This window comes from Schistocerca piceifrons, chromosome 3 (genome assembly GCF_021461385.2).
Source record: "Schistocerca piceifrons isolate TAMUIC-IGC-003096 chromosome 3, iqSchPice1.1, whole genome shotgun sequence".
NCBI classification, from domain to species: domain Eukaryota; kingdom Metazoa; phylum Arthropoda; class Insecta; order Orthoptera; family Acrididae; genus Schistocerca; species Schistocerca piceifrons.
The window spans coordinates 341,367,531-341,391,322 of NC_060140.1; the positions used below are offsets into that span (position 1 = coordinate 341,367,531).

The window sequence follows — 23,792 nt, forward strand, 5'->3', positions numbered from 1 at the left end:
CAAGCTGTGTCATAACTTTCCTTTTCCCCCAATTTTACTCAGTACCACCTCCTCATTTGTTATTCAATGTACTTATCTAATCTTCAACATTCTTCTGTAGCAACACATTATGTTCTTGTCCGAACTGTCTATCATCCATGTTTCACTTTTGTACAAGGCTAAACAACAACAAATATCCTCCAGAGAGACTTCCTATGACTTAAGTTTATATTAGATGTTAACAAAATCCTGTTTTTTATAAATTTATTTCTTACTATGGCTACTCTGCATTTTAAATCCTCCCTACTTTGGACATCATCAATTAAGTTGTTGCCCTGATTGCAAAACTCACCTACAGCTTCAAGTGTCTCATTTCTTAATCTGTCTTGGCATTGCAGCCCCCTCTCCCTCAGAGATAGCACTTGCAGCATGGGGTCAACTTCCGCACCCAACTATCAATCCCCCAGCCACTACACATTACTGACAAAATGTTAAGAAGCTGAAATAATAAAAAAGTAAGAAAGCAAAGTGTAACAAAAGATTACGAAGGTTGAAAATAGCATGTGTCAGACCAATCTACTGATCACAGGCAGCTACACAGCCAAGTAAATCTTCAGAGATTTCATCTGACAAGGGAAGCATTCACCTGAGTCACCAATTGTGCTCACTGTTTGCCCACTTGTAGTAAATGCTTAAATATAACAAATTCTGCACATGTATGATGTGCTTCTCAAACATTTGAGTAACTGAGGATTGAAGTTTTACAAACATGTTGAACACTATGTGAACACTGTTGAGCAACAGTGTTAGGGCAACTGACTACAGCAGCAATGAGACGCTACCTTAAACTTCCACAGGAACTGAACTGAAAAAAACAGCAAAAAGTTTGTCATACTGAAAGGAGGTAATGCAAGTACCCAAGCACTAATGCATTATCAACCTTCTAATCTGATTTTTGGCTAGTTGTGTTCAATATCTTTTTGTATATGAGAATGAAAACTTAACTACTAAGTTTTTTTCCTATATGGAATGTGATGGTAGACATCTATTCACAGATCCTAAAATAAACATGTTGACACAGTGACACATGAAGGAAAGTTCAAGAAAATCATAATATATTTTAAAAGCAATGCTAGACATAAATCGAGACCATTATCTGGTTCTGTACCTCCATCAATGCCTGTGGGGTTAATATAGAAAATAAAATGGCTTTCTTTCTTTTTTTTTATTAAAGGAAATGAGTAAATGCTTAGCAGCATCAATACATAAACATATTTTTTTAAAAAATCACACACCATCATTAAAAATCAGCCACTCCAACAAAGTGGTAAAGACTCCCTTTTCCTTGCTCTCTTTTACTTCTTCTTCAGGCCTTGTTTCAATATGTAGTAGCAAGCAGTGTATGAATTTATGACCGCCTTCCGAAATACATCTTGAATGAATCACTTTAAAAGCTTTTTCCTCTCCACATGGTTCTTCAACATGCACTGTCTGGAATTCAGCAGTTATTTTAGTGTATTGCAATTAAAAAGAAATTATGTTTCAGGGTTCAATAGAATTCACATTACACATTAATTTGTTTTTATGAATTACCATAGCTTCATCAACCAACCTTCCTCATAACCACCAAGCCACAAATATACATAAATCACAGAAATGGAGACATGAAAAGTGAGAAGCACAAGCAGCAAGCATTAAAGTTTAAAAACCACCAAATGAAATAGTGTGTTTCTAGACTTCACATATTATCCACACTATTATGCCAGTAACGTAAGAAGCAGTTACGCGATGTCCTTGCAGATAAATCACTGGTACAAACAACTTTGGTAGTTAACTCTTAACATTTTCCAGGCTTACTCCATTGATATCTGCAATCCTCATCATACAGTCCTACAGTCAAACTGAAATATTTTCATAGAAAGTAAGTAAGAAACACATCTAAATGAAAAAGAAATGCCAAGAAAACAATTTTCTATTTTTTGTACAATTTGCTACCATTATACTTAATTTGTGATAACTCACTATTGTTATTTTCTGAATGTGTACAGGACTTTGATTTATGTGTACAACCATTCTGCAGGCAGTGGGGGAAGAGAGTTAAGACAGTTGAATCTGCAAAATCTCAAGCCTCTGATGTCTCAGTATATCACAGTTGCATGAAGTTGAAATAATAAGACAGTGATTTAAACAAACCTCTTAAACTTCAATCCTGATGACTTTATAAATGTAGTATTTGAACAGTTTGATTGCACCACTTTGAGGACTTGATCTCTCAAGTTTTCTCGGTGCGACTGTCTTTGAGACATGCAACCTTCTTTTATTCTTCTCAAACCAAGTGTTAGTGACAAATTATGTTCTGTGTGAAATTCCACCAGGTGGTTTCCTCTTTCACTCCTTTCCCCCAGTCCACATTCACCAACTATTTTTCCTGCTTGTAAATAACAGATTTCAGATATCAGTCACCCTTTTTTAAATTTTATTGGCAGGTCTGGATTTCAGCTAGAAACTAGCCATTCTCAATGCACTATCATTTTTGATCAAGGCATGTAATGCCTGTTGGTCAGGCTTCATCCACAGTTCATTGATCTGCCAATAAAATTTAAAAAAGGACAGCTGATAGCTGAAATCTATTATTTACAAGTCAATATAACAATCTCTGCGTGCAACAGCCTTCTGAATGGAAAGTAACCTGATTTTTCCTACTATCTAATTCTAATCTCCCATCACAATTAAATTTTCATCTGCTTTAACTAGCTGAATAATTTCTTTTGTGTCATCATACATTTCTTCAATCTCGTCATCATTGGCTGAGACATGGGCTCTGAGACCAATAATAGCTCACTATGTGGTTTAAAGTCCAGGCAGCAAGTATACACAACTGCAAAACTCGCAGCAGCTAATGAGGATGCCTCCTGGATCAGTCATCTAAATACTGCGCTTAAAATGGAAACAACTTGACACCATTAATCACGCCAAGAAAACCTGAGAGATCCCGTCACTTCACTCTACGGTGAGGAGATGTTCCACAATTTACACAAGTTGGATAAGCTCTGCAAAAGAAAGGTCAACTTCTCAGTACACTGAATGTTGTACTCATGTTTGCTACAGTGTAGCATCACATTAACACACCAGCAGCTAATAGGATTATGTGCCATGCAAGCATAGCTCTAGTGCAAGAGGGACTGCACAACATCTGACAAATGCTAGATGTAACTTCTCACAAGCTTCTTATCTCCATCTTTACATGTTGCCTAAACTCTATGCAGATTCTTGGGAATGGATTGACAACACAACACGGTCACAAGCAGAGTCAATGCAGCTGAAAACATCTGCACATCAGAAAGCAAAATTCGATCGCTTGCACTAAAATCCAAGACAAGATGTAGGTAGCTGTGCCGTAATTAGTTTTACTGACAACCATCTGACTGAGGGTACAGTAAAAACCCTTGTTCAAGGGATAAATTTCACGTCCATTCCAAAAATGCTGCCAATAGGGGATTATATCAGCTCCGTGGAACATGTTGTAGCTTCTCACACACCAGATGAGGTCCACCATGAAACATGCAGAGCACGTACGTAGGTGCCAATGCTAAAAATCAGACATAGCCAAGGAAAGATAAGTAGCACTGAGAAATCTGTGGGAGGACAAGGAAACTGTAGTTCTGCCACCTGGAAAGGGCAACAATGTGGTATTGTCATATGTGGGCTAAAATAAGATTTTCAATCTTTTGAATGACACTGCAAACAGACAGACAGATGTTGATCTTATGAATAAACTCAATAGGAAGATGATGAGTCTTTGCAATAAGTCAGGCTTGCTACGTATCACTAAGGGTCTTAAGAAACAAGCAGCAGTGCCACCAAGAGTAAATTCCTAACAATGGAAAATCCAGGATAGACTACACACACACACACACACACACACACACACACACACACACACACACACAGTCTCTGGCTGCCGAGGCCAGACTGTGATCAACAGCGCATGATGGGAGAAAAAATTTTGGAGGTGGGAGTAAGGAGGAGGCTGGGGCAGGGAGGAGGAGGAGGAGGAGGAGGAATAGCAGGATAGAGGAGGGGACAGTATAGTGCTGCTTGTAGGAGCATATAGGGGTGAGTTGGGGAGAGGGCTGGGTAACTAGATAGAATCGTGAGATTAAGACTGAGGGAAGGGGTGAGTGTATAGGGGGGAGGGGTGGGGAGTGGAACAAGTGAGAAGTAAAAAGACTGTGGATTTTCGTGTAATAGCAGGCAGTGTAGTGCTGGAGTGGGAATAGGGAAGGGGATTGGGAGGGGGGCGGGGTGAAGGACAGTGACTAATGAAGGTTGAGGCATGGAGGGTTATGAGAACTTAGGATATATTGCAGGGATAGTTCCCACATGCATAATTCAGAAAAGCTGGTGTTGGTAGGAATGATCCAGATGGCACAGGCTATGAAGCAGTCATTGAAGTGAAGCATGTTTGGATGGGCAGCATGTTCAGCAACTGGGGGGTCCATCTGTCTCTTGACTACGGTTTGTCGGTGGCCATTCATATGGACAGATGGCTTGTTGGTTGTCATGCCCACACAGAAAGCAGCACAGTAGTTGTAGCTAACCTTGCACATTACTGGTTCCACGGGCCGTCCTGCCTTTGATGGGACAGGTGATGCTTGTGAGCGCGTGGAGCCGATGGTGATGGGTCTTGCATCTAGTCTACTAAGGGATATGAGCCACGAGGCAAAGGGTTGGGAACAGGGATTGTGTAGGGATGGATGAGGATATTGTGTAAGTTTGGTGGGCAGCAGAATATCATTACTCCTTGGTGGCCAGATGGTGGGAGTTTGGTAGGCAATGGGTAAATGAGAGATCTGTTTCTGAACAAAGTTGGGACGGTAATCACGGTCTGCGAAGGTCTCAGTATATTTGGCCTTGGTATCATTTGAGAGGGACTGCTCATCACTACAGGTGCAGTGGCCAGAGGTGTCTAGGCTGTAAGAAAGGGACTTCTTGGTATGGAATAGGTGGCAGCTGTCAAAGTGGAGGTATTGGTGGTGATTGGCAGCTCTAACATGGACGGATGTAATTATGTGGCCATCTTTGAAGTGGAAGTCAAGAATACGGAAGGTGGCTTGTTGGGTTGAGCAACTGGGGGAGAAGGGGTTGAGGTTCTGGAGGAATGTGGATAGGGTGTCCTCACCCTCAATCCGGATCACTAGAGATGTCATCAACGAATCTGAACCATGTGATGGGTTTGGCATTTAAAGTTATCATGCAGGTGCCCATTGACATATCCCAGATTTGTTTACAGATGATCCCTGCTAAAGAGAAGTAATTGTGATTGAAGAAATAGCTGGTAACGATGACCAGGAAGAAGGTTGTAGGTTTGGAATCGTTCAGGCATTGGGAATGGCAGTAATCAATAGCAGCAAGGCCATGGGCATTAGGGATGTTAGTGTAAAGGGGGGTGATGAGCAGGGCAGTGTCTGGTAAAGGGATAGGAACTGAAATGAAGAATATCCTACATACTATCCTTCCCCCCCCCCCCCCCAATCCCCTCCCCCTCCCCCACAGTAGTGTTCTGCCAATGAGCTTACACAATACCCTTGTCCATCCCTACACAATCACTGTTCCTGACCCCTTGCCTCATGGCTTATATTCCTGCAACAGACCTGGATGCAAGACCTGGATGCAAGACCTGTCCCATACATCCACCCACCACCAGCTACTCCAGTCCAGTCACAAGCATCCTCTATCCCATTGAAGGCAGGGCTACTGAGAAACTAGTCAAGTATCTACAAGCTGAGCTGCAACCACTGTGCTGCTTTCTACACACAACCCACAAGCAGTCTGTCTGCATGAACGACCACCAACAAAGTGTGGCAGAGAAACAGCAGGACCACCCAGTTATTGAGCATGCCGCCCAAACAAAGTCATTTCAATGACTGCTTCACAGCCTGTGCCATCTGGACTCTTCCTACCAACACCAGCTTTTCTGAACTGCACATGTGGAAACTCTCCCTGCAATATATCCTACATTCCTGTTACCCTCCTGGCCTCAGCCTTTGTTAGTCACTGTCCTTCATTCATCTTTCCCCTCCCCTCTTCCCACTCAGCACTACACAGCCTCCTACTCAGCACTACACAGCCTCCTATTCCACCAACACATGTTCAGATTTCTTACTTTTCTGCTGCCCCCCCCCCCCCCCCCCAAATCTAAACTCCAGACTGCAACTAGCTGCCCTGCCACTCCCTATATCATTCCTGCATGCTCCCAAAAGCAGCATTTCACTGTCCCATGATCCGACAGGCGCGTGCGCATGGCTGTGTGCTGTTATTACTCAACACTGTGGAAGGCAGGTGACCTTGAAAGGGACTTAGTCGCTGGCGCTGTCCCGCGGAGGATCGCGCTCTAGTTTTAACAGAGCGCGATCTGCAGTTAAAGTCTACTTCCGGCGGCGTCATTGCTCATTAGAGCATGCTTACTTCCGCTGCTACGCCCAGATAAGCATATCAGTGTGACGTAGGGGACTGTATATCTTGTTCGCTTCAAGAGTTCCTAGATCAACTTATCTCCATTCACCATAATGTAATGCGCGCGCGCGTGTGTGTGTGTGTGTGTGTGTGTGTGTGTGTGTGTGTGTGTGTGTGTGTGTGTGTGTGTGTGTTCTAGTTAGTAGTATTGGTACACCTACATACCAGATGGCACAATACCTGAAACACACCCTCAGTGAATATGGGGGGAAGTGCAAACAAACACCACATCCACAACTCTGCTGACTGCACACTGCCTCAGTCAATTGCAGATCCAAGATATGGCTATTTATTGTCAGTTTCAATGTAGTCTCCCTGTTTACAAGATTTCTACTTTCTGATTCCTTGGAATTAATCGTGGAAAAGTTCGGTGATTGTTTCACACACATTTTAGGCACATTCTGACTTCTACTTATTTCCCTTTCGATGAAAATATTGTGAACAAACCAATGGTGTGGCAAAGGGTAGGCCATTATCACCTGTCACGGTGAACCTTTGAAGTAAAGGCAATATAATCTGCCAAGGCAAAACCAATCTGTTTCTATCAGTACATGGACAACACATTTGCAGTGTGGCTACAAGAACAGAATAGCTTCAAGAGTTCCTAGATCAACTTATCTCCATCCATCATAATGTAAAATTCTCAATGGAACATGAAACAGATGACAAACCACGTTTCCTGGAAGTGTTACATAACAGAAAAATGGATGGTCCCTGGGTCACAGCATACATAGAAAAATTATGGATACTGAGCACAATCTCCAAACCTTGAGCCATCACCATCTGTCACAAAAAAGTTCAGTGTTGAAGACTCTGGTTCATCGAGCTCTAACACATTCAGACAAGGAGGGATTTATTGAAGGATTACAATACCTATGGATAGTGTTCCAAAGGAATGTGTACTCATGTCATAAAATTGAATGGGCGATGAAGTAGAACTCAAGAACACCTAAGAAAGAGGGTAATATAGCATCCAGCGTATTTCGATTCCACCAATTAAGATAAAAAGTATTCTATGTAAAGTTAAAGACAATCTAGGTCTCCAAAGGCTGGGTGTGTGTCGCATTCCATGCAAATGTGGCATGTCTTAAGTGGAACAGACTATCAGACCAGTAGAGGTGAGGTGCAAGAAACCTCAGAATCACCATGAGCAAAATAACCAAGCAAATCAGCTTTCACTGAGCATAGCCTTGAATGTAATTATGAAATGAAATAGAATGAGACAAGTATTGTGGTGCAAATGCCAAGTTTCTGAGACATAATGAATACAAATCCTATTGAAATAAACAAGGATGGCAGTTACAATTTAAATAACGCTTGGGGTCCGGCACTATTTATTAAAATCTCATCATCAGCCCTCACGTCCAGAAGAGTTGAAAGACACAGAGAATTTGGGTTTCATGGAATATCAGTGCAAGCTGTGAAAAACAAAAGAGCAACAAAGGACATAGTGGGTGTCAGGAACTGAACCCCACTATAAATAATGGTGCGAGACCAACAATATTCCACAATATGGTTGGAGTCCAGGCAGTAAGTACATATAATAGCAAAACTCTCAGGACCTGTATAAGATGGCTGGATCTGTTGCTGAACTACTGTGCAGAAAATGGAAACAACAACTTGGCAGAACACATGGAGCACAGTATTAATCTTAAGGACTTTTTAATTTGCATTTCCTTTATCAGAAATCTCTTTCTCAGCACTCAATACCACTGTAGTCGATGAAAAAGTGAATCTGCAACACAATAGGGCTAACTGTACACCAATCATGAACAGGGAAAATGTGGTCTGTGCCCACTGTCCAGCCTGTCACCATGCCTTGTTGGGTCATCTCAAGCTTAGATGAGGCACGCATGTTTAGTTTAAAGCAAAAAACATGGGAAGACACCCCCCAAAATGGCATAGAGACTTCATCCAAACACTCGATCAAATACAACAAGAAACAAAAATTTAAGATTTATCTAGTAGTGAACATCCCTAGTCAAGACTACCAGGAGAGGATTGTTACATAATAATGATGGCTTGCATGATCAATTTGGCCCTTAGTTATGCATTATCAACAAAAGTATGAACTATCCAGCACCCTACTGCATGAAGAATATGTGAAAGAGAACTGGAATAGAATCTAAATCAATGGTATCAGGTTCTCTTCACTGACAAGTGCAGGACTGCCAGACACCTGATGACCAACATATTTCTCAGATGCCATGGGTTGAGTGGGGCAGCGAGTCAGTCGTGTTTTACAGCTATGTAGTACTGGGACCTTGTGAACATTTTCCTCCAGGAGACAGAAATCAATTGAATAGAATTGCATGTGCTATCTGCTGAGAATAATGCAACTGAGCAAATCAACTTGCAAGCATCTCCCTTGTATAATAACTTCAGTTCTTCTCCACATATAGTGAATTCATTAATTTTTCACTGTTATAAGAGAATAATTTGTGAACATTTCCCATACTTTCTATTACTCAAAGGCACTGACGAAAAGTTTTAGGGCAATGTTATCATCATTGGAGTAAAAGAATCCCTGTTAATTTAAAGTTGCAATACATGACAAATTTACAGGTTCCAAAAATAAACCAGGTGCACAACTTTGCTCCCACTGTTTTCCAATAGGCGGTGACAACGGTAGGCCTAAGTAGCGGTCGAAAGAAACAGATTGCAGACATCAGGCAATTAGCTTGGACCTTGGTCAACATAACCTCATTCAAACATTAGTCAATTTGTGTCTGCATCATAAAGTTGTTCTTGACTGCCTAATTCTTGTCATTTACCAGAGGTGTTACTGTTTTGTTTCAATATGAAGAAAACAGTGGCCGAGTCTAATCGAATGCTCTCAAGTACGTATGGTAAAGACGCTATTAAGGAAAGAACGTGTCGTGAGTGGTTTCAACATTTCAAGAATGGTGATTTTAATGTCATAGGCTGGCATAGTGGTGGAAGAGAGAATGTTTTCGAAGATGCAGAATTGGAGACATTGCTGAGTGAAGACTCCTGTCAAACTCAAGAAGAATTGGCACGATTAGTGGGAGTGACACAGCAAGCCATTTCAAAACGTCTCAAGACTATGGGCATGATTCAGAAAGAAGGAACTTGGGTCTCGCATGAGTCGAAACCAAGAGACGTTGAACGGTGTTTGTGTGTTTGTCAACAGTTGCTTCAGAGGCAAAAATGGAAGGGATTTCTGCATCGCATTGTGACCGAGAACGAAAAATGTGCTCATTATGACAACCCTAAATGCAAAAAATCATGGGGATATCCTGGCCATGATTCCATGTCGACACCCAAACCGAAGATTCACAGCTCCAAGATCATGCTCTAAATTTGGTGGGATCAGCTCGGGTTCGTGTACTATGAGGTGTTAAAACCAAGTGAAACAATCACAAGTGCTCATTATCAAACGCAATTAATGCATTTGAGCAGAGCATTAGAAGACAAACGGCCACAAATAGCAAGAGGCACGATAAAGTAATTTTGCAGCATGACAACGCTCGACTCCATGTTGCAAAAGAGGTTAATACGTACTTGGAAACATTAAAATGGGAAGTCCTATGCCACCCGCCATGTTCTCCAGACATTGCTCCCTCTGACTATCGCCTGTTTAGACCAATGGCACATGGCCTGGCTGACCAACATTTCCGATTCGACACAGCATTCGTACACTGCCCGAAAGATGCGAGAAAGTAGTGGCCAGTGATGGAAAATACTTTGAATGACACAGGTGTAACCAATTTGTTTCATTAAAGCCTCAAATGTTGGGGAAAAAACGGCAGAAGCAAAGTTGTACACCTTGTATTTTTTGTGGTTAAAACATTATTAATTTACAAATAATGACCTAAACATTAATTTATTAATAGCCAGTGTCATTTTTAATTGATAACCAATTTCAAGAATAGCGTCAATATGGGACCGACCAAGAAAATAAACCTATTGATAAAATAACTAGAACATGTAAGTGAACATGACATAAAATGTCAAACTTCTTTTTTTTCCGTATTTACAGCTCCTTTGCATACAAAATGCATACATCAATACCAACCAAGTCCCGGTCAAGGTATAGCTTCAATTTGTTAAAAGGCAACCAACAGGTGACACTTATTTTCCTAGTTGCTTTTCAATACTTATTTTTTCAAAAAAAAGCAGCACGAAAAATAAAAATCTGCAATAAACACACAACACTTTGGTATACACAAGTACTACCTATTGTTAAAACTTCTTGAAACAGTCTTGACTGCATAAAATATTTATTAAAATGGTAAATGGTTTCAATTGCTTATGATCGTCTTCAGAACAATCTCTGAAATACAGATGTTACATCTTAAAGGGACACGAAAATGATGAAAGTTAAAAACTAAGACCAATAAAATAAAATAATTAAAAAGGATGTATACCATAAGGTAGTGAGTGGACGCAGGGATAGCACAAATCATATGTGCAAAGATACAAACATCAAATCCCGAATAGTGTAAATACATTATGGGTTAAACAGGAGAAGACCCGAGTGCTGCACGACTTGGTAGGGGCCAATGAAATGTAACAATGTAAAAATGTGTCACAAATATCTGAATTTTAAATCAAAGTATTAAAAAAATGTAATACATTAAATTACATCATTAACTTCTGTCAGCAGTAGTGAATCAGTAAAACAATGATTAATAGTAATATAGAATCCAACAACAATTAGTTATGAGAATATGATGGATGCCCTCTGTGGGGAGTAAGTAAAAGTACAAAATAAATTATTCAAACACAATCACAGCAAAGGTGATCTAACATATAACATGTTCATGCTATTCAGCAGTCGACATTTGTGTCTTTGCACATACAGTTGATATTCTGCCTCCGTTCACCAACTTAGGCTATACATCATTTAATTAATTCTGTTTTATTATATTGTTTTATAATTTTCATTGTTTGTGTAGCTGTGAGTTGTAACATTACCTGTATTTCAGAGATTGGTCTGAAGAGGATCAAAATTGATTGGAAATCTGTGGTAAGCTCCTATGGGGCCGAACTGCTGAGGTCCTTGTTCCCTAGGCTTACACATTACTCAATCTAACTTGAACTAACGCACACGAAGAACACCACACACACCCATGCCCGAGGGAGGACTCGAACCTCCCAAGGAGGGAGCTGTGCGAACCGTGGCAAGACCCCACAGACCACGCGGCCGTAATTGATTGAAACTAGTTATTTTAGTAAATATTTTATGAAATAAAGATGGTTTTCATTTTTTTAAATTTTATACAGACTGCTACTTTATCTAATTATGTTTTCCCAAATTACTACCTTTTGGTTGTCAGGTAATTTACACAAGAGCCACACCTGACGCAGCTCTGGCACTTGCCTTTATGACATACATATTTTGAACGTAAACAGCTGTTAGAAGATAAATTTGTGTTGTTTTGGTTATAGTATTCGGTAGTGAAGCCACTTTATAAAAAGGGAGACAGGGATAATGTTGACAATTTTAGACCTATTTCTATGCCATCGGTGTTTGCTAAAGTTATCGAGAAGGTTGTAGATACAAGGTTACTGGAGCATTTAAATTCACATAATTTGCTGTCAAATGTACAGTTTGGTTTTAGAAATGGTTTAACAACTGAAAATGCTATATTCTCTTTTCTCTGTGAGGTTTTGGACAGATTAAATAAAAGGTTGCGAACGCTAAGTGTTTTCTTTGATTTAACTAAGGCTTTTGACTGTGTTGACCACAAAATATTACTGCAGAAGTTGGACTATTATGGAGTAAGTGGAGCAGCTTACAATTGGTTTGCCTCTTACTTTAAGAACAGAAAACAGAAGGTAATTCTCCGCAATATTGAGAGTGGTAGTGATGTTCAGTCCCAATGGGGCACTGTTAAGTGGGGTGTTCCCCAAGGGTCGGTGCTGGGGCCACTGCTGTTTCTTATTTATATAAATGATATGCCTTCTAGTATTACAGGTGATTCAAAAATATTTCTGTTTGTTGATGACACCAGCTTGGTAGTGAAGGATCTTGTGTGTAATACTGAAACAGTATCAATTAATGTAGTTCATGAAATAAGTTCGTGGCTTGTGGAAAATAATTTGATGCTAAATCACAGTAAGACTCAGTTTTTACAGTTTCTAACTCACAAATCAACAAGAACCGATATTTTGATCAGACAGAATGGGCATATTATAAGCAAGACAGAACAGTTCAAGTTCCTAGGCGTTCGGATAGATAGTAAGCTGTTGTGGAAAGCCCACGTCCTGGATCTTGTTCAGAAACTAAATGCTGCTTTATTTACCATTAGAACAGTATCTGAAATAAGTGACCGTTCAACACGAAAAGTAGTCTACTTCGCATATTTTCACACACTTATGTCGTATGGTATTATTTTTTGGGGTAATTCTTCGATTCAAAAAGGGTATTTTTGGCTCCAAAACGGACTGTTCGAGCTATATGTGGTGTAAGTTCGAGAACCTCTTGTCGATCTCTATTCAATAGTCTGGGAATTCTGACATTGCCCTCACAGTATATATTTTCTTTAATGTCGTTTGTTATTAGCAACATTAGCCTATTCCCAAGAGTTAGCAGTTTTCACTCAGTTAATACTAGGCAGAAATCAAATATGCATGTGGAATGCAGTTCCCTGAATCTTGTGCAGAAAGGAGTGCACTATTCTGCTGCATCCATTTTCAATAAGCTACCGCAAGAACTCAAAAATCTTAGCAGTACCCCAAACTCCTTTAAGTCTAAACTGAAGAGTTTCCTCATGGCTCACTCCTTCTATTCTGTCGAGGAGCTCCTAGAAGAGCTAAAAAATTAAGCAAATTCCAGTGTTACATTGTTGATTTTCTTATCGCCTGAATATGTTTTTTTCTATTTCATTTTATCTGTTTCTACTATTGTGTTATAATTCCATGTACTGACTCGTTCCATGCCCATGGAGACTTCTCCTTAATTTGGTCCCACGGAACAATAAATAAATAAATAAATAAATAAATAAATAAATAAATAAATAAATAAATAAATAAATAAATAAAGTGGAGAGAAACTCTGAGTACGCTATTTTATATCATGTTCAATTACACGTCATAAGTGAAGTTGTATCATGTACACATTTTATCAGTGTGGTGCATTTTCTTAACACTAGGACTGCCGAGTGGTCAATTTGACCACTTTTTATATTTTAACATGTCATTATTCGGCCAATTTCTAATCTACGTTGTTGTGAGTTAATGAAATTTCCTAAATGTTTATGTAGATCATATAAATAGTCCAATATTTATTTTATCTTCATTAGTTGTCTTTGAATGACCACTTAAAATCACTGAGTGGTCACTTTGACCACATTACATGTATATTTGAAAACAGATTATTTAAAGATTGTTGTGCGTCACTCTCCGGATTTATTCTCAGCACTCGTCAACAATGTACTAAATATGTTGGTTGTTGAAGTTTATTCGCATTGTTTGAATTTAAAAGCTCAAAAATGCAATATGTCATTTATTGTTTGCTATTGCATTTCACATAAACAAGACTGATTATTTGAGTACTAGTCTCAGATCGGTAGACATGGCTCAGATATCACATCGACACAAATCACGGCCACGGCCACTTTCAGATGAAGAAATTGTCACACTTTTGTATGAATCGGATGCTGAAAATGGTCCTGAAGTTGAGGACCTTGTGGAGATTACCAACCTGTCGCTAAAGTGGAGAGTGACAGCTCCGAGAACGACGAAGGTAATTTACATTCATTTATATTATTATTATTATTATTATTATTATTATTATTATTATTATAATTATTGTTGTTGTTGTTGTTGTTGTTGTTACTATATGAATAATGATCACTATTATAATAGAGCTGACACTTCTACTGCTACTTCTGTTACTGCTATTTTATTGTGTGGTATGTTATCTTTATAATGAGTTGTAGCTTTTTAACTCTCTCTTTCTTCACACAGTTGCTGAACCAGGACCAAGCAGTAATATAAACAATGCTAGAGAAGGACCTACCCTGGGTAAAAAAAGAACTGCACCTCTTGTAAGTGGACCAATACAGAATCGACGTAGAAGAGGAGAACAAAGTGAGGGTTCACTTCCAGAACCTGGCTCAAAACTCCTGGGGACGGACAGGATCACGGAGTGGACTGTAGCAGACATCGGTGTTACTACTCCAGGCAGGATAGGTCAACAGAATATATTGAAAGAAACACGGGGACCTACTCCACACGCAAAGCGGCACGTCTCAAATGATAATGTTTCGGGTGCCTGGCACCTTTTAGTTGATCAATCAATGTTGAAACACAAAGAAGTGCACAGAAGCAGAGGCACAATGGCTTCTTGGAAATGATTCCTGGAGTTTGCATCTAGAAGAATTAGATGCATTTGTTGCTTTATTATATGTTCGTGGTGCACTAGGTGCCAGATGTATTGAAGTAGATGAGTTGTGGTCGAAAAAGTGGGGAGCCCCATTTTTCACTGACACAATGAGCAGAAACAGGTTTTCAGAAATTTTGAAATATTTGTGTTCTGATGAAAAAAATACACGGTCGGAACATTTGAAAAGTGACAAATTTGCACTTATATCAACTACTTGGAACCATTTTATAGAAAACTGTCAGCTGAATTACATACCTGGATCAAATGTCACTGTGGGCAAACAACTTTTCCCCAGCAGAACCAGGTGTCCGTATTTGCAATATATGCCGAATAAGCCTGATAAATTCAGAATCAAATTCTGGCTTCTAGTGGATGTAGAAACAAAATATCTTTGTAATGGGTTCCCTTATGTAGGAAAGAACGAACAGAGGGCACTTAATGGGAAACTTCCAGAACAAGTAGTAATGAAGTTGGTAGCTCCATATTGCAATAAGGGGCGAAATGTGACTACTGATAATTTTTTCATTACGGTCACACTTGAGGAGAGACTGGAAAAAGAGAACACTAGTCTTGTCGGAACTATCAACCATGCAAGAAAAGAAATTCCGAACACCATAAAAAAAATGAAAACTCCTCTTTATACGTCTGTTCTCTTGAAAAGGGAAGGTGGTACTCTGACTGTTTGCCAAGGCAAAAAGAACAAAAATGTTCTTCTGTATATGCATACACATGTTGAAATACAAAATAATTCGAAACACCTTCCCAAAACAGTGAGCTTCTACAATAGCACAAAATTTGCTGTAGATGTCTTGGACCAGATGACGAGGAAATATTCTGTCCGCTCTGGTACTCGTCGATGGCCTGTACACGTATTTCACAATATCCTTGATTTAGCAGCCATCAACGCATGGATCATTTTCAAGCTAGTGACAGGGATCAAAATAAGTAGTAGGAATTTCATCCTAAATCTAGCAGAAGAATTACATAGGGCTTATATGGAAACCAGAAATCAGGAAAAGATGCCAAGGGATGGAAAAGAAAAGGAAGAAAAGGATGATGGTGATGAAGAAAGAGAAGAAGCGGAAATTCCTGCAAAAATAAGAAAACTATGCCAAACAAGGAAATGCAGAAACAAGAAAAAGTGTGCAGTAAATGCAAGAGATATGTTTGTGGGCCATGTACATATAAAGTAATAAAGACAGTAGTTTGTAATGCTTGTAAGTAGGATTAGGTACTATACATGGTCATATTTTATGATTGGTCTTTCTCTTAACATATTCATGGGTACTTAGTTTCTCCAGTAAGATTAATTTCTATTAATTTTAAAACTACTGCAATACAATTAGTATGGTTGCAGATAAATATTGTGAACTATGTTCTTTAATATTAGTAATATTATGTTCCCATTGTTGTTGTAAAATACAACGATACTGTTATTAAACGTAATTAAAGTGATACATTGTTATCAAGGTCATTAATATTTACATTAAACAACACAGCATGTACTTACAAAGAAAGTAACCACTTTGACCACGTCGTCGGTTCTAACAAGGGAACTTCCCCAGCGCAACCCCCTCAGATTTAGTTATAAGTTGGCACAGTGGATAGGCCTTGAAAAACTGAACACAGATCAACCGAGAAAACAGGAAGAAGTTGTGTGGAACTATGAAAAAAATAAGTAAAATATACAAACTGAGTAGTCCATGCGCAACATCAAGGATAGTCTGAGCTAAGGAGCGCCGTGGTCCCGTGGTTAGCATGAGCAGCTGCGGAACGAGAGGTTCTTAGTTCAAGTCTTCCCACGAGTGAAAAGTTTACTTTCTTTATTTTCGCAGAGTTATGATCTGTCCGTCCGTTCATTGACGTCTCTATTCACTGTAATAAGTTTAGTGTCTGCGTTTTGCGACCGCACCGCAAAACAGTGCGATTGCTATTGAAGTCGCGAGCTATATTTGCTGGATTCATATTTCCCACGGAATACATCTCACGTATTTAATGCACTCTCGTCCAAAGTAGTGGACAGTCAACTGCCAGCCAGGGAGCCTCGTTAGCAGGAATACTCTCTCTTCCATGCGCTGTAGTCGACTGACGTTGTGTGTTTCAATGTTTGTTTAGGTGTAGCGTCCCCAACCTACGGTGCAGTTACCTCGCATCAGACGGACGGACGGACAATAAATGTCTGAAAATAAAAAATTGAACTTCTCACTGGAGGGATGGTTTGAACCAAGGACCTCTCGTTCTGCAGCTGCTCACGCTAACCACGGCACCACGGCGATCCTTGGCTCACATTAACCTTGATGTTGCCTGTTGCGCATGGACTACTCAGTTTGTATATTTTACTTATTTTTTCATAGTTCCACACAACTTCTTCCTGTTTTCTCGATTGATCTGTGTTCAGTTTTTCAAGGCCTATTCACAGTGCCAACTTATAACTAAATCTGAGGGGGGTGCGATGGCGAGGTTCCATTGTAAGTGCAGTACTAGTTCCGGCGGTTCTAGTATTAATAGATTTGAAGTTAGCAGTATTCTTCAGACTGATTATGAATAAATGGTATAAGGATACTCATACAATGGAGGCTCCAGTTTGAAATATCTACAACACTATGCAATGGGGATTGCTGCTCACCATAAAAATGACAGACTGAGTTGAAGACACGTGCAACGAAAATACTAATACAAATTAAGTTTTCAGTCAAAGTGTTCTTCAGAAAAGGAAATACACACACACACACATTCATACAAGCAAAGCTCTCTCTCTCTCTCTCTCTCTCTCTCTCTCTCTCTCTCTCTCACACACACACACACACACACACACACACACACACACACACAGAGGCACCTCTGACTGAAACGTCGAGCTGCTGGAGATGGCGGTCATATGTATGTGATGTGTGCTTGCTTATGTGAATGAATGTATGAGTGTTTTCCTTTCTGAAGTAGGCTTTGACCAAAAGCTTAATGTGTAACAGTTTTCTTGTTGTGCTTATCTGCAACCCAATGTGTCATCTTTACAGTGAGTAGTAATCTCTCATTTTCCTAATAATGTTGTATAAAGAAAAGGCGATACAAATGTCTGGACTATTGATAAATGAAAACAAACACAATGTTATCTTTATCAATAAAACAGCTATAATGTCAGCATTTGGAAAATCAATCAAAGTTCCACTGTGATTTGTCCATCTACCTCCACAATTGCCAATTTGGATCACTGCTTCATACACCACCATGATTACTATCTATTTCATAATCACTGACCCCTGGCTTTGAGCTCATATTGTAAATACATCGCGTGACAAACATCAATCTGCTGTATTTTGTCGGAATCATGGAAATGTCTACATTTATTTCATGTATGAATATTACGCTTTACTTATGATGGGGGCGACATGGGTGGTAATAGTTAAGAGAAAGGGTGCTTTTTCAAGCATTTTTTGGCGCATGCCCACTTTAAGGAGTCAAAGAAGTCAGACCTTAACTAGGAGAAACATTCCATGTCCACAGTTTAATGACACAATCTTGTTACATTTGCACGCCAATATTCATTATTTTCTGGTTAGTTGTTTCATCCCTATAATGTCAAACATAAGAGGCTGACGTTAAGGTTGAGTTTACTGTTGTAGCTACTGCAACAGAGAAAGCACAGGTACAAAGCTCGAACATTATATCATGAGTCATTGCTAATGAATACTCCCTGCGTTTATCAATTGAGTTTGTAAAGCAACTGCATTATTAGCTATAATATATGCGACTTTGCGGTGGAGCGTAGTTGTCACATCAACGCGCTGTCGTCATAGTTGTAACGCACGATAAGCGCATATTCACCAGGAAGAATGGCAACTTCGCACTAGCATTCCTACGTAGCATTGATGCATTCAGTTATTGTTGCAAGCAGAGTGCAATAACGAGAAATTTCCAGCGAACACTTGATATACAATCATATCTCAATAAATGGATTTCATGACATTGGATTTATTATTGTGTAATATCAAGCCTGACCAGTAAGGTAATTTTTCAAGCACACTCCTAAACTACTCTTCGTAGTATATGGTATTCGTCTCAGAATGATAATATGAACCTCCTGATTGTCCAATAACACATGAGCCAGAATTCTGCATGAACCCATCTTTGTCCCCAATGTGGCACCTACCGTATTTACTCGAATCTAAGCCACACTCGAATCTAAGCCGCACCTGAAAAATGAGACTCGAAATAAAGGAAAAAAAAAATCCCGAATCTAAGCCGCACCTGAAATTTGAGACTCGAAATTCAAGGGGACAGAAAAGTTTTAGGTCGCACCTCCAAATCGAAACAAAGTTGGTCCATTGTGATATGAGACACAATGTAGGTCGAATGAATGACGATACAGCTACAGTAGTTTGGTTCGAGTCGTAACCTTAGCAGTTAAGCTTTGCCACGTAGCCACTGCTATGCGTCAGGCGCTCCGTCCGTATTTATACGGGTACCCTTCCTTTTTCACGTGCTTCGTCTGGTTTGAATCTATTGCTTATTTTGCTTTGATCTGATAAGTGCCGTTTTCTTTGTTATAGGTGTTTGCGTCACTCTTAAGCTGAAAATGCATTACTGCACTGTGTCATGCATTGTTTGTCGCATTCTGATAGTGCGTGTTTACGGCCTGTCGCGACTCGCGGCATGGCTTGCTTTTGTGCGCGCTACCGCCGCGTACAAATTTTTTTTAAAAAAAAAGAGAGGAATCGTCTCATTAGCGAAACAATGGCAAGAGACGTTACTTACACTGCTGCTTTCTTTGATAATGATCAACAACAATCAAATAATAGATAGAACATGTTCTGAACGAGGGTTAGGCGAAAATTTTCTCCGTTTGAAAATCTTTGCGGCCGCTTCTTTATTACATCAAATTCTGCACAGAAATTAGAGTCATCATAGATTTAAAAATCTAGTCACTTGCCGTGCTTCATTTTTGACTGTATCACTATTAGGCATAAGAATAATACGAATATAAACATGACACGATACGTATATTCTTCCGCGTTTGCTGTTGTCTCACTAGTTTCGTAGTTTATTAGGCAGACAGGATTTAAATGAGATAGCAGCAAACACGAAAGAATACATGGCAAAATGTTTATATTCGTATTATTCTTATGGTGAAGAGTATACTGTATGTGATTCAAATTTCATCAGGCTCCTATTAGCAACCATCTCTTCTCACAGATAGGAAAAAATTCAGAACGTAGTTGGCCATATTGACAAACTTCCCAAACAGTCTTGCCAGTCAGATTTTCGTAGTACACTGAAATTGTGCTACATTCGAAGATGAACAATACGGAATTTGTATTTACTTCGTTGGATAATGTATGAAAATGCAGTGGTCGAAACTCGCGGCGGAGCAAAAAAGCTCGTCTTCCACTTTTTTTAAAAAAAAATTATTTACTGACGCAGAGGTTTTGGCGCCAGTATTTATCTTTGTGCCTACAAAGCATGCCCGCATGGCGCTACATATATTCGACGGTAGAAGTTAGTTGTGGTGGCACGTACCAACATTTTTCATAACTTCCGCTTGCTTTGCACTCGATTCTAAGCCGCAGGCGGTTTTTTGGATTACGAAAACCGGAAAATACGGTATTAATAATTTTTCCAGAACCGGATGTCATTTGACTTTTCCTTTCAAGCCATTACACTCTTTAACACTTTCTCTGTGATAACCAAACACATTTTGCAATGGCATTTTTTGTTCCTGCCATCCAAACTTTCTGGAATGGTTTGCACTACACCAATTCTCTTTAGTATAACAAATAGACCATCCTGTGTTTGTAAAGTGTTATTTCCTGCAAGAACACATTTCTTTTGTTCCTGCTACTGTTCTTTTCCATCAGCACAGGTTTATTTGTTGAATGTTTTGCATCTGAAGGCCAATTTCTGAATAGAATGACAAGGGGTTGTTTCACTCTTGTCAGAAAATTCTTCCATTTCAGTGTAACTTTTCCAATATGGCAGCTACTGGTGGAAACTGCTCTTCCACATAGAAGTGTTTGATTTTCCTTCTTGCGACTCCCTATGTAAACTCGTCCAAGGCTAACTTCTGTCACCTACCAGTACTCCTTTTTAGTGATAAAAGACATGAAGTTTCTCTATATTCTCTCAAAAATCACTTGACTGTACTTCCACTAATTCTGACAAATTTAGAAATTCTCTCTCTACTAGCTGTGATATTCAACTGCTTGCATCCTGTTCCTTTTCGGCCTTAAAATAAGTAGATCATCACGGTCTTTTGACAACTCCATAAACAATGAATGGTTTCACACATATAAGAGGCAACAAATTATATCACACAGACTGTTTAAGACAAGTACAAAACAATGAAAGGCTACACTACTATTTACTATCTAATGGTAAGTCACAAAGTACACTGTAGCAATGAATACAGAAGTGGAATTAGTGATCAGAGGTCCAGCAACATAGCATATGAACTGCTATGAATGGCAACAACAGAGCTTGCATTTACACTTTCCATTCTGTTAATAGACAGGGTGAACATTAATAAAACTGGCAAACTGCAGGGACAGATTCCAGACAGGAAATGGAGGAAAAAAGGTCCTACAAACGTGTGTCTGAAAATCCGTCGTTGCCACGGTAGATGATGCTGATAAATCACGATTCCTCTGACTACATGCTGTGTGTTCCTTATATATTTCAGGCTATGTGATTGACACAATGTACCATAGCAGCAGAATGGTTTGGTATTTGTGTTGGGCCCAAGCCAAGATGGTATTTCTGTACAGCCAAGCAGATGGAAATGGTCAAGAGGCAGCACAAGATCAAATACTCTTACAAGCACCAACCACATCACAGAACATTTCAGGCCCTTTTGGGCATCTGCATGAACATGGGTTGTATCAGACAGACGAATGTGCAGGGAGGCAGCGGACTGTGCATACACCAGTTTTGAGAGAACCAAGTCCTACAGAATATTGAGACAAACCCTAGTACGAGCTCCAGGTAAGCGGCTTTCCAACAAGGTGCAACACAGCACGATTATGTGTATCCTGCATGACAACTGCTAATACCCCTATCACCTGAAGTCCCATGGAGGCCATTGTGAACATCTGTTATGACATGGATGCAATAGATATCTATACCGTGTTCTGGGATGATTTCTTGTCATTGCTCGCACACCAGTCATTTCTGGACACATGTTCATAGGACCTTTTACCCTCCATTTCCAGTCAGGAATCTGTCCCTGCAGTTTGTCAGTTTTATTAATGTTCACCCTGTATGTATTACCATTAGATGAACTGCAGAAATCTACACCCACTATTATTAGCACAAAACGGCTAATTGGAAAGCAATGAAAATTTGCCTTTAAATAGAGAACAGTTGCATCTTTAAACTGTGCACATAAAATATTTTTCCTAATTATGGTCTAACTTCTACAACTCCTCAAAGTTAACACCCTCAAAAAAATGCTCAAAAAAGAATGCTTTGTCTTAAATATTACTGTTTATGTCACCCTCTTTTCAACTACAGTGTAATACTTTTACACCAAATAAAAGTAGACATTTCAACAATTCCTGCAAGGCACAAAACATTGATGTTCATCACAGGATGTAACCAGAATATGAGCTCAAATTCAGGGGCCAATCATTATGAATTGGATAACAGGTTTGGTTTCTTTTATTGCAGTTTTTTATGTATAAAGGAAATACTTTAATTTTTAATAAATCTTATTTATTTATTTATTACTTGTCATTAGCCAACATTTGTTGAAATAGACAGTTTTGACATTACATTCGATAGTAAATCTAAAATTGGGAAACTATGTACATTCAAATTACATTACATGAGGATAAAGAATTATTCTCTACATTATAGTTACTCTCTACTACATTTCAATTCCTTAACATCATAGTTACTCTCTACTACATTCCAATTCCTTTACATCATAGTTACTCTCACTCTCTACTACATTCCAATTCCTTTACATCATAGATACACTTATCAGCTAACAATTTGTGCAGCTGCTTCTTGAAGGCATCACCTTGTAGGTTTTTCAGTGATGGCGGTAACTTGTTATATAATTTTAATCCTGTTTGTTTGAAGCTACTTTGGACCTTAGACAGCCTAGTCAAGTCTACATCAAGATTGTTTTTATATCTGGTATCATGTGGGTGAACATCTGTTCTGGAAGGTAAGGTATGTATTTGTTTTTTATGGAAAGAAGACACGTTTTTATATACAGAGAAGGTAATGTTAAGATGTTAAGTTCCTTACAGTGCTTTAGACATGATTCTTAGCTTTTAATACCTGTAATTGCTTTCTTCTGCCACATGAACACTGTCTGAGCAACAGATGAGTTGCCCCATAATTTTATTCCATACTGTGAGTGAGATTCAAAGAAGGCATAATAAGAAGATAAAAGTTGATTTCTGCTAACTAATGTTTTTAGTTACCTTAACAAAAAGACTACTCTAGATAGTCTGGAACATAACAGTTCCGTGTGGTTGTTCCATGTTAATTTCGGGTCCAGGTGGATTCCTAAAAGTCTTACAGAGTCAGACTCATTTAATTTTTCCTGTAGATTGTGGAAGAAGAAATACATAGTTTCAGTCTTGCTACTGTTGAGTATCAGCTTGTTGCTGTGGAGCCATATGGCAGACTTTTCAAGCATTACTTTTGTTTGTTTCTTCACTTCCTCCAATTTGTTATCTGAGGTAATCAGGGTTGTGTCGTCAGCATATATTATTGACTTGTGAAGCATGAAAGTAGGCAAGTCATTCATGTATACCAGGAAGAGAAAAGGTCCAAGCACTGAGCCTTGTGGCACGCCTCTTACAACTGGTAGGGCATTTGATTGCTAGCTATTTACTATAACTACCTGAGTTCTGTTCGTCAGGTATGATCTGATTAGTGCCAGTTCGTTATTTTTGACACCATAGCACTCTAGTTTCATTATTACTATTTCATG

General features: G+C 39.2%; 1 protein-coding gene across 1 annotated transcript in view; it reads right to left on the reverse strand.

Annotated features, from left to right (window-relative positions):
* LOC124789932 (nudC domain-containing protein 1) overlaps positions 1–23,792 on the reverse strand; it is a 154,731-nt gene that overhangs the window by 91,512 nt on the left and 39,427 nt on the right. Inside the window, exon 4 of the mRNA XM_047257457.1 lies at positions 1,275–1,470. Coding sequence (XP_047113413.1) covers positions 1,275–1,470 — 196 coding nt within the window. The remainder of the gene's footprint in view (positions 1–1,274; positions 1,471–23,792) is intronic.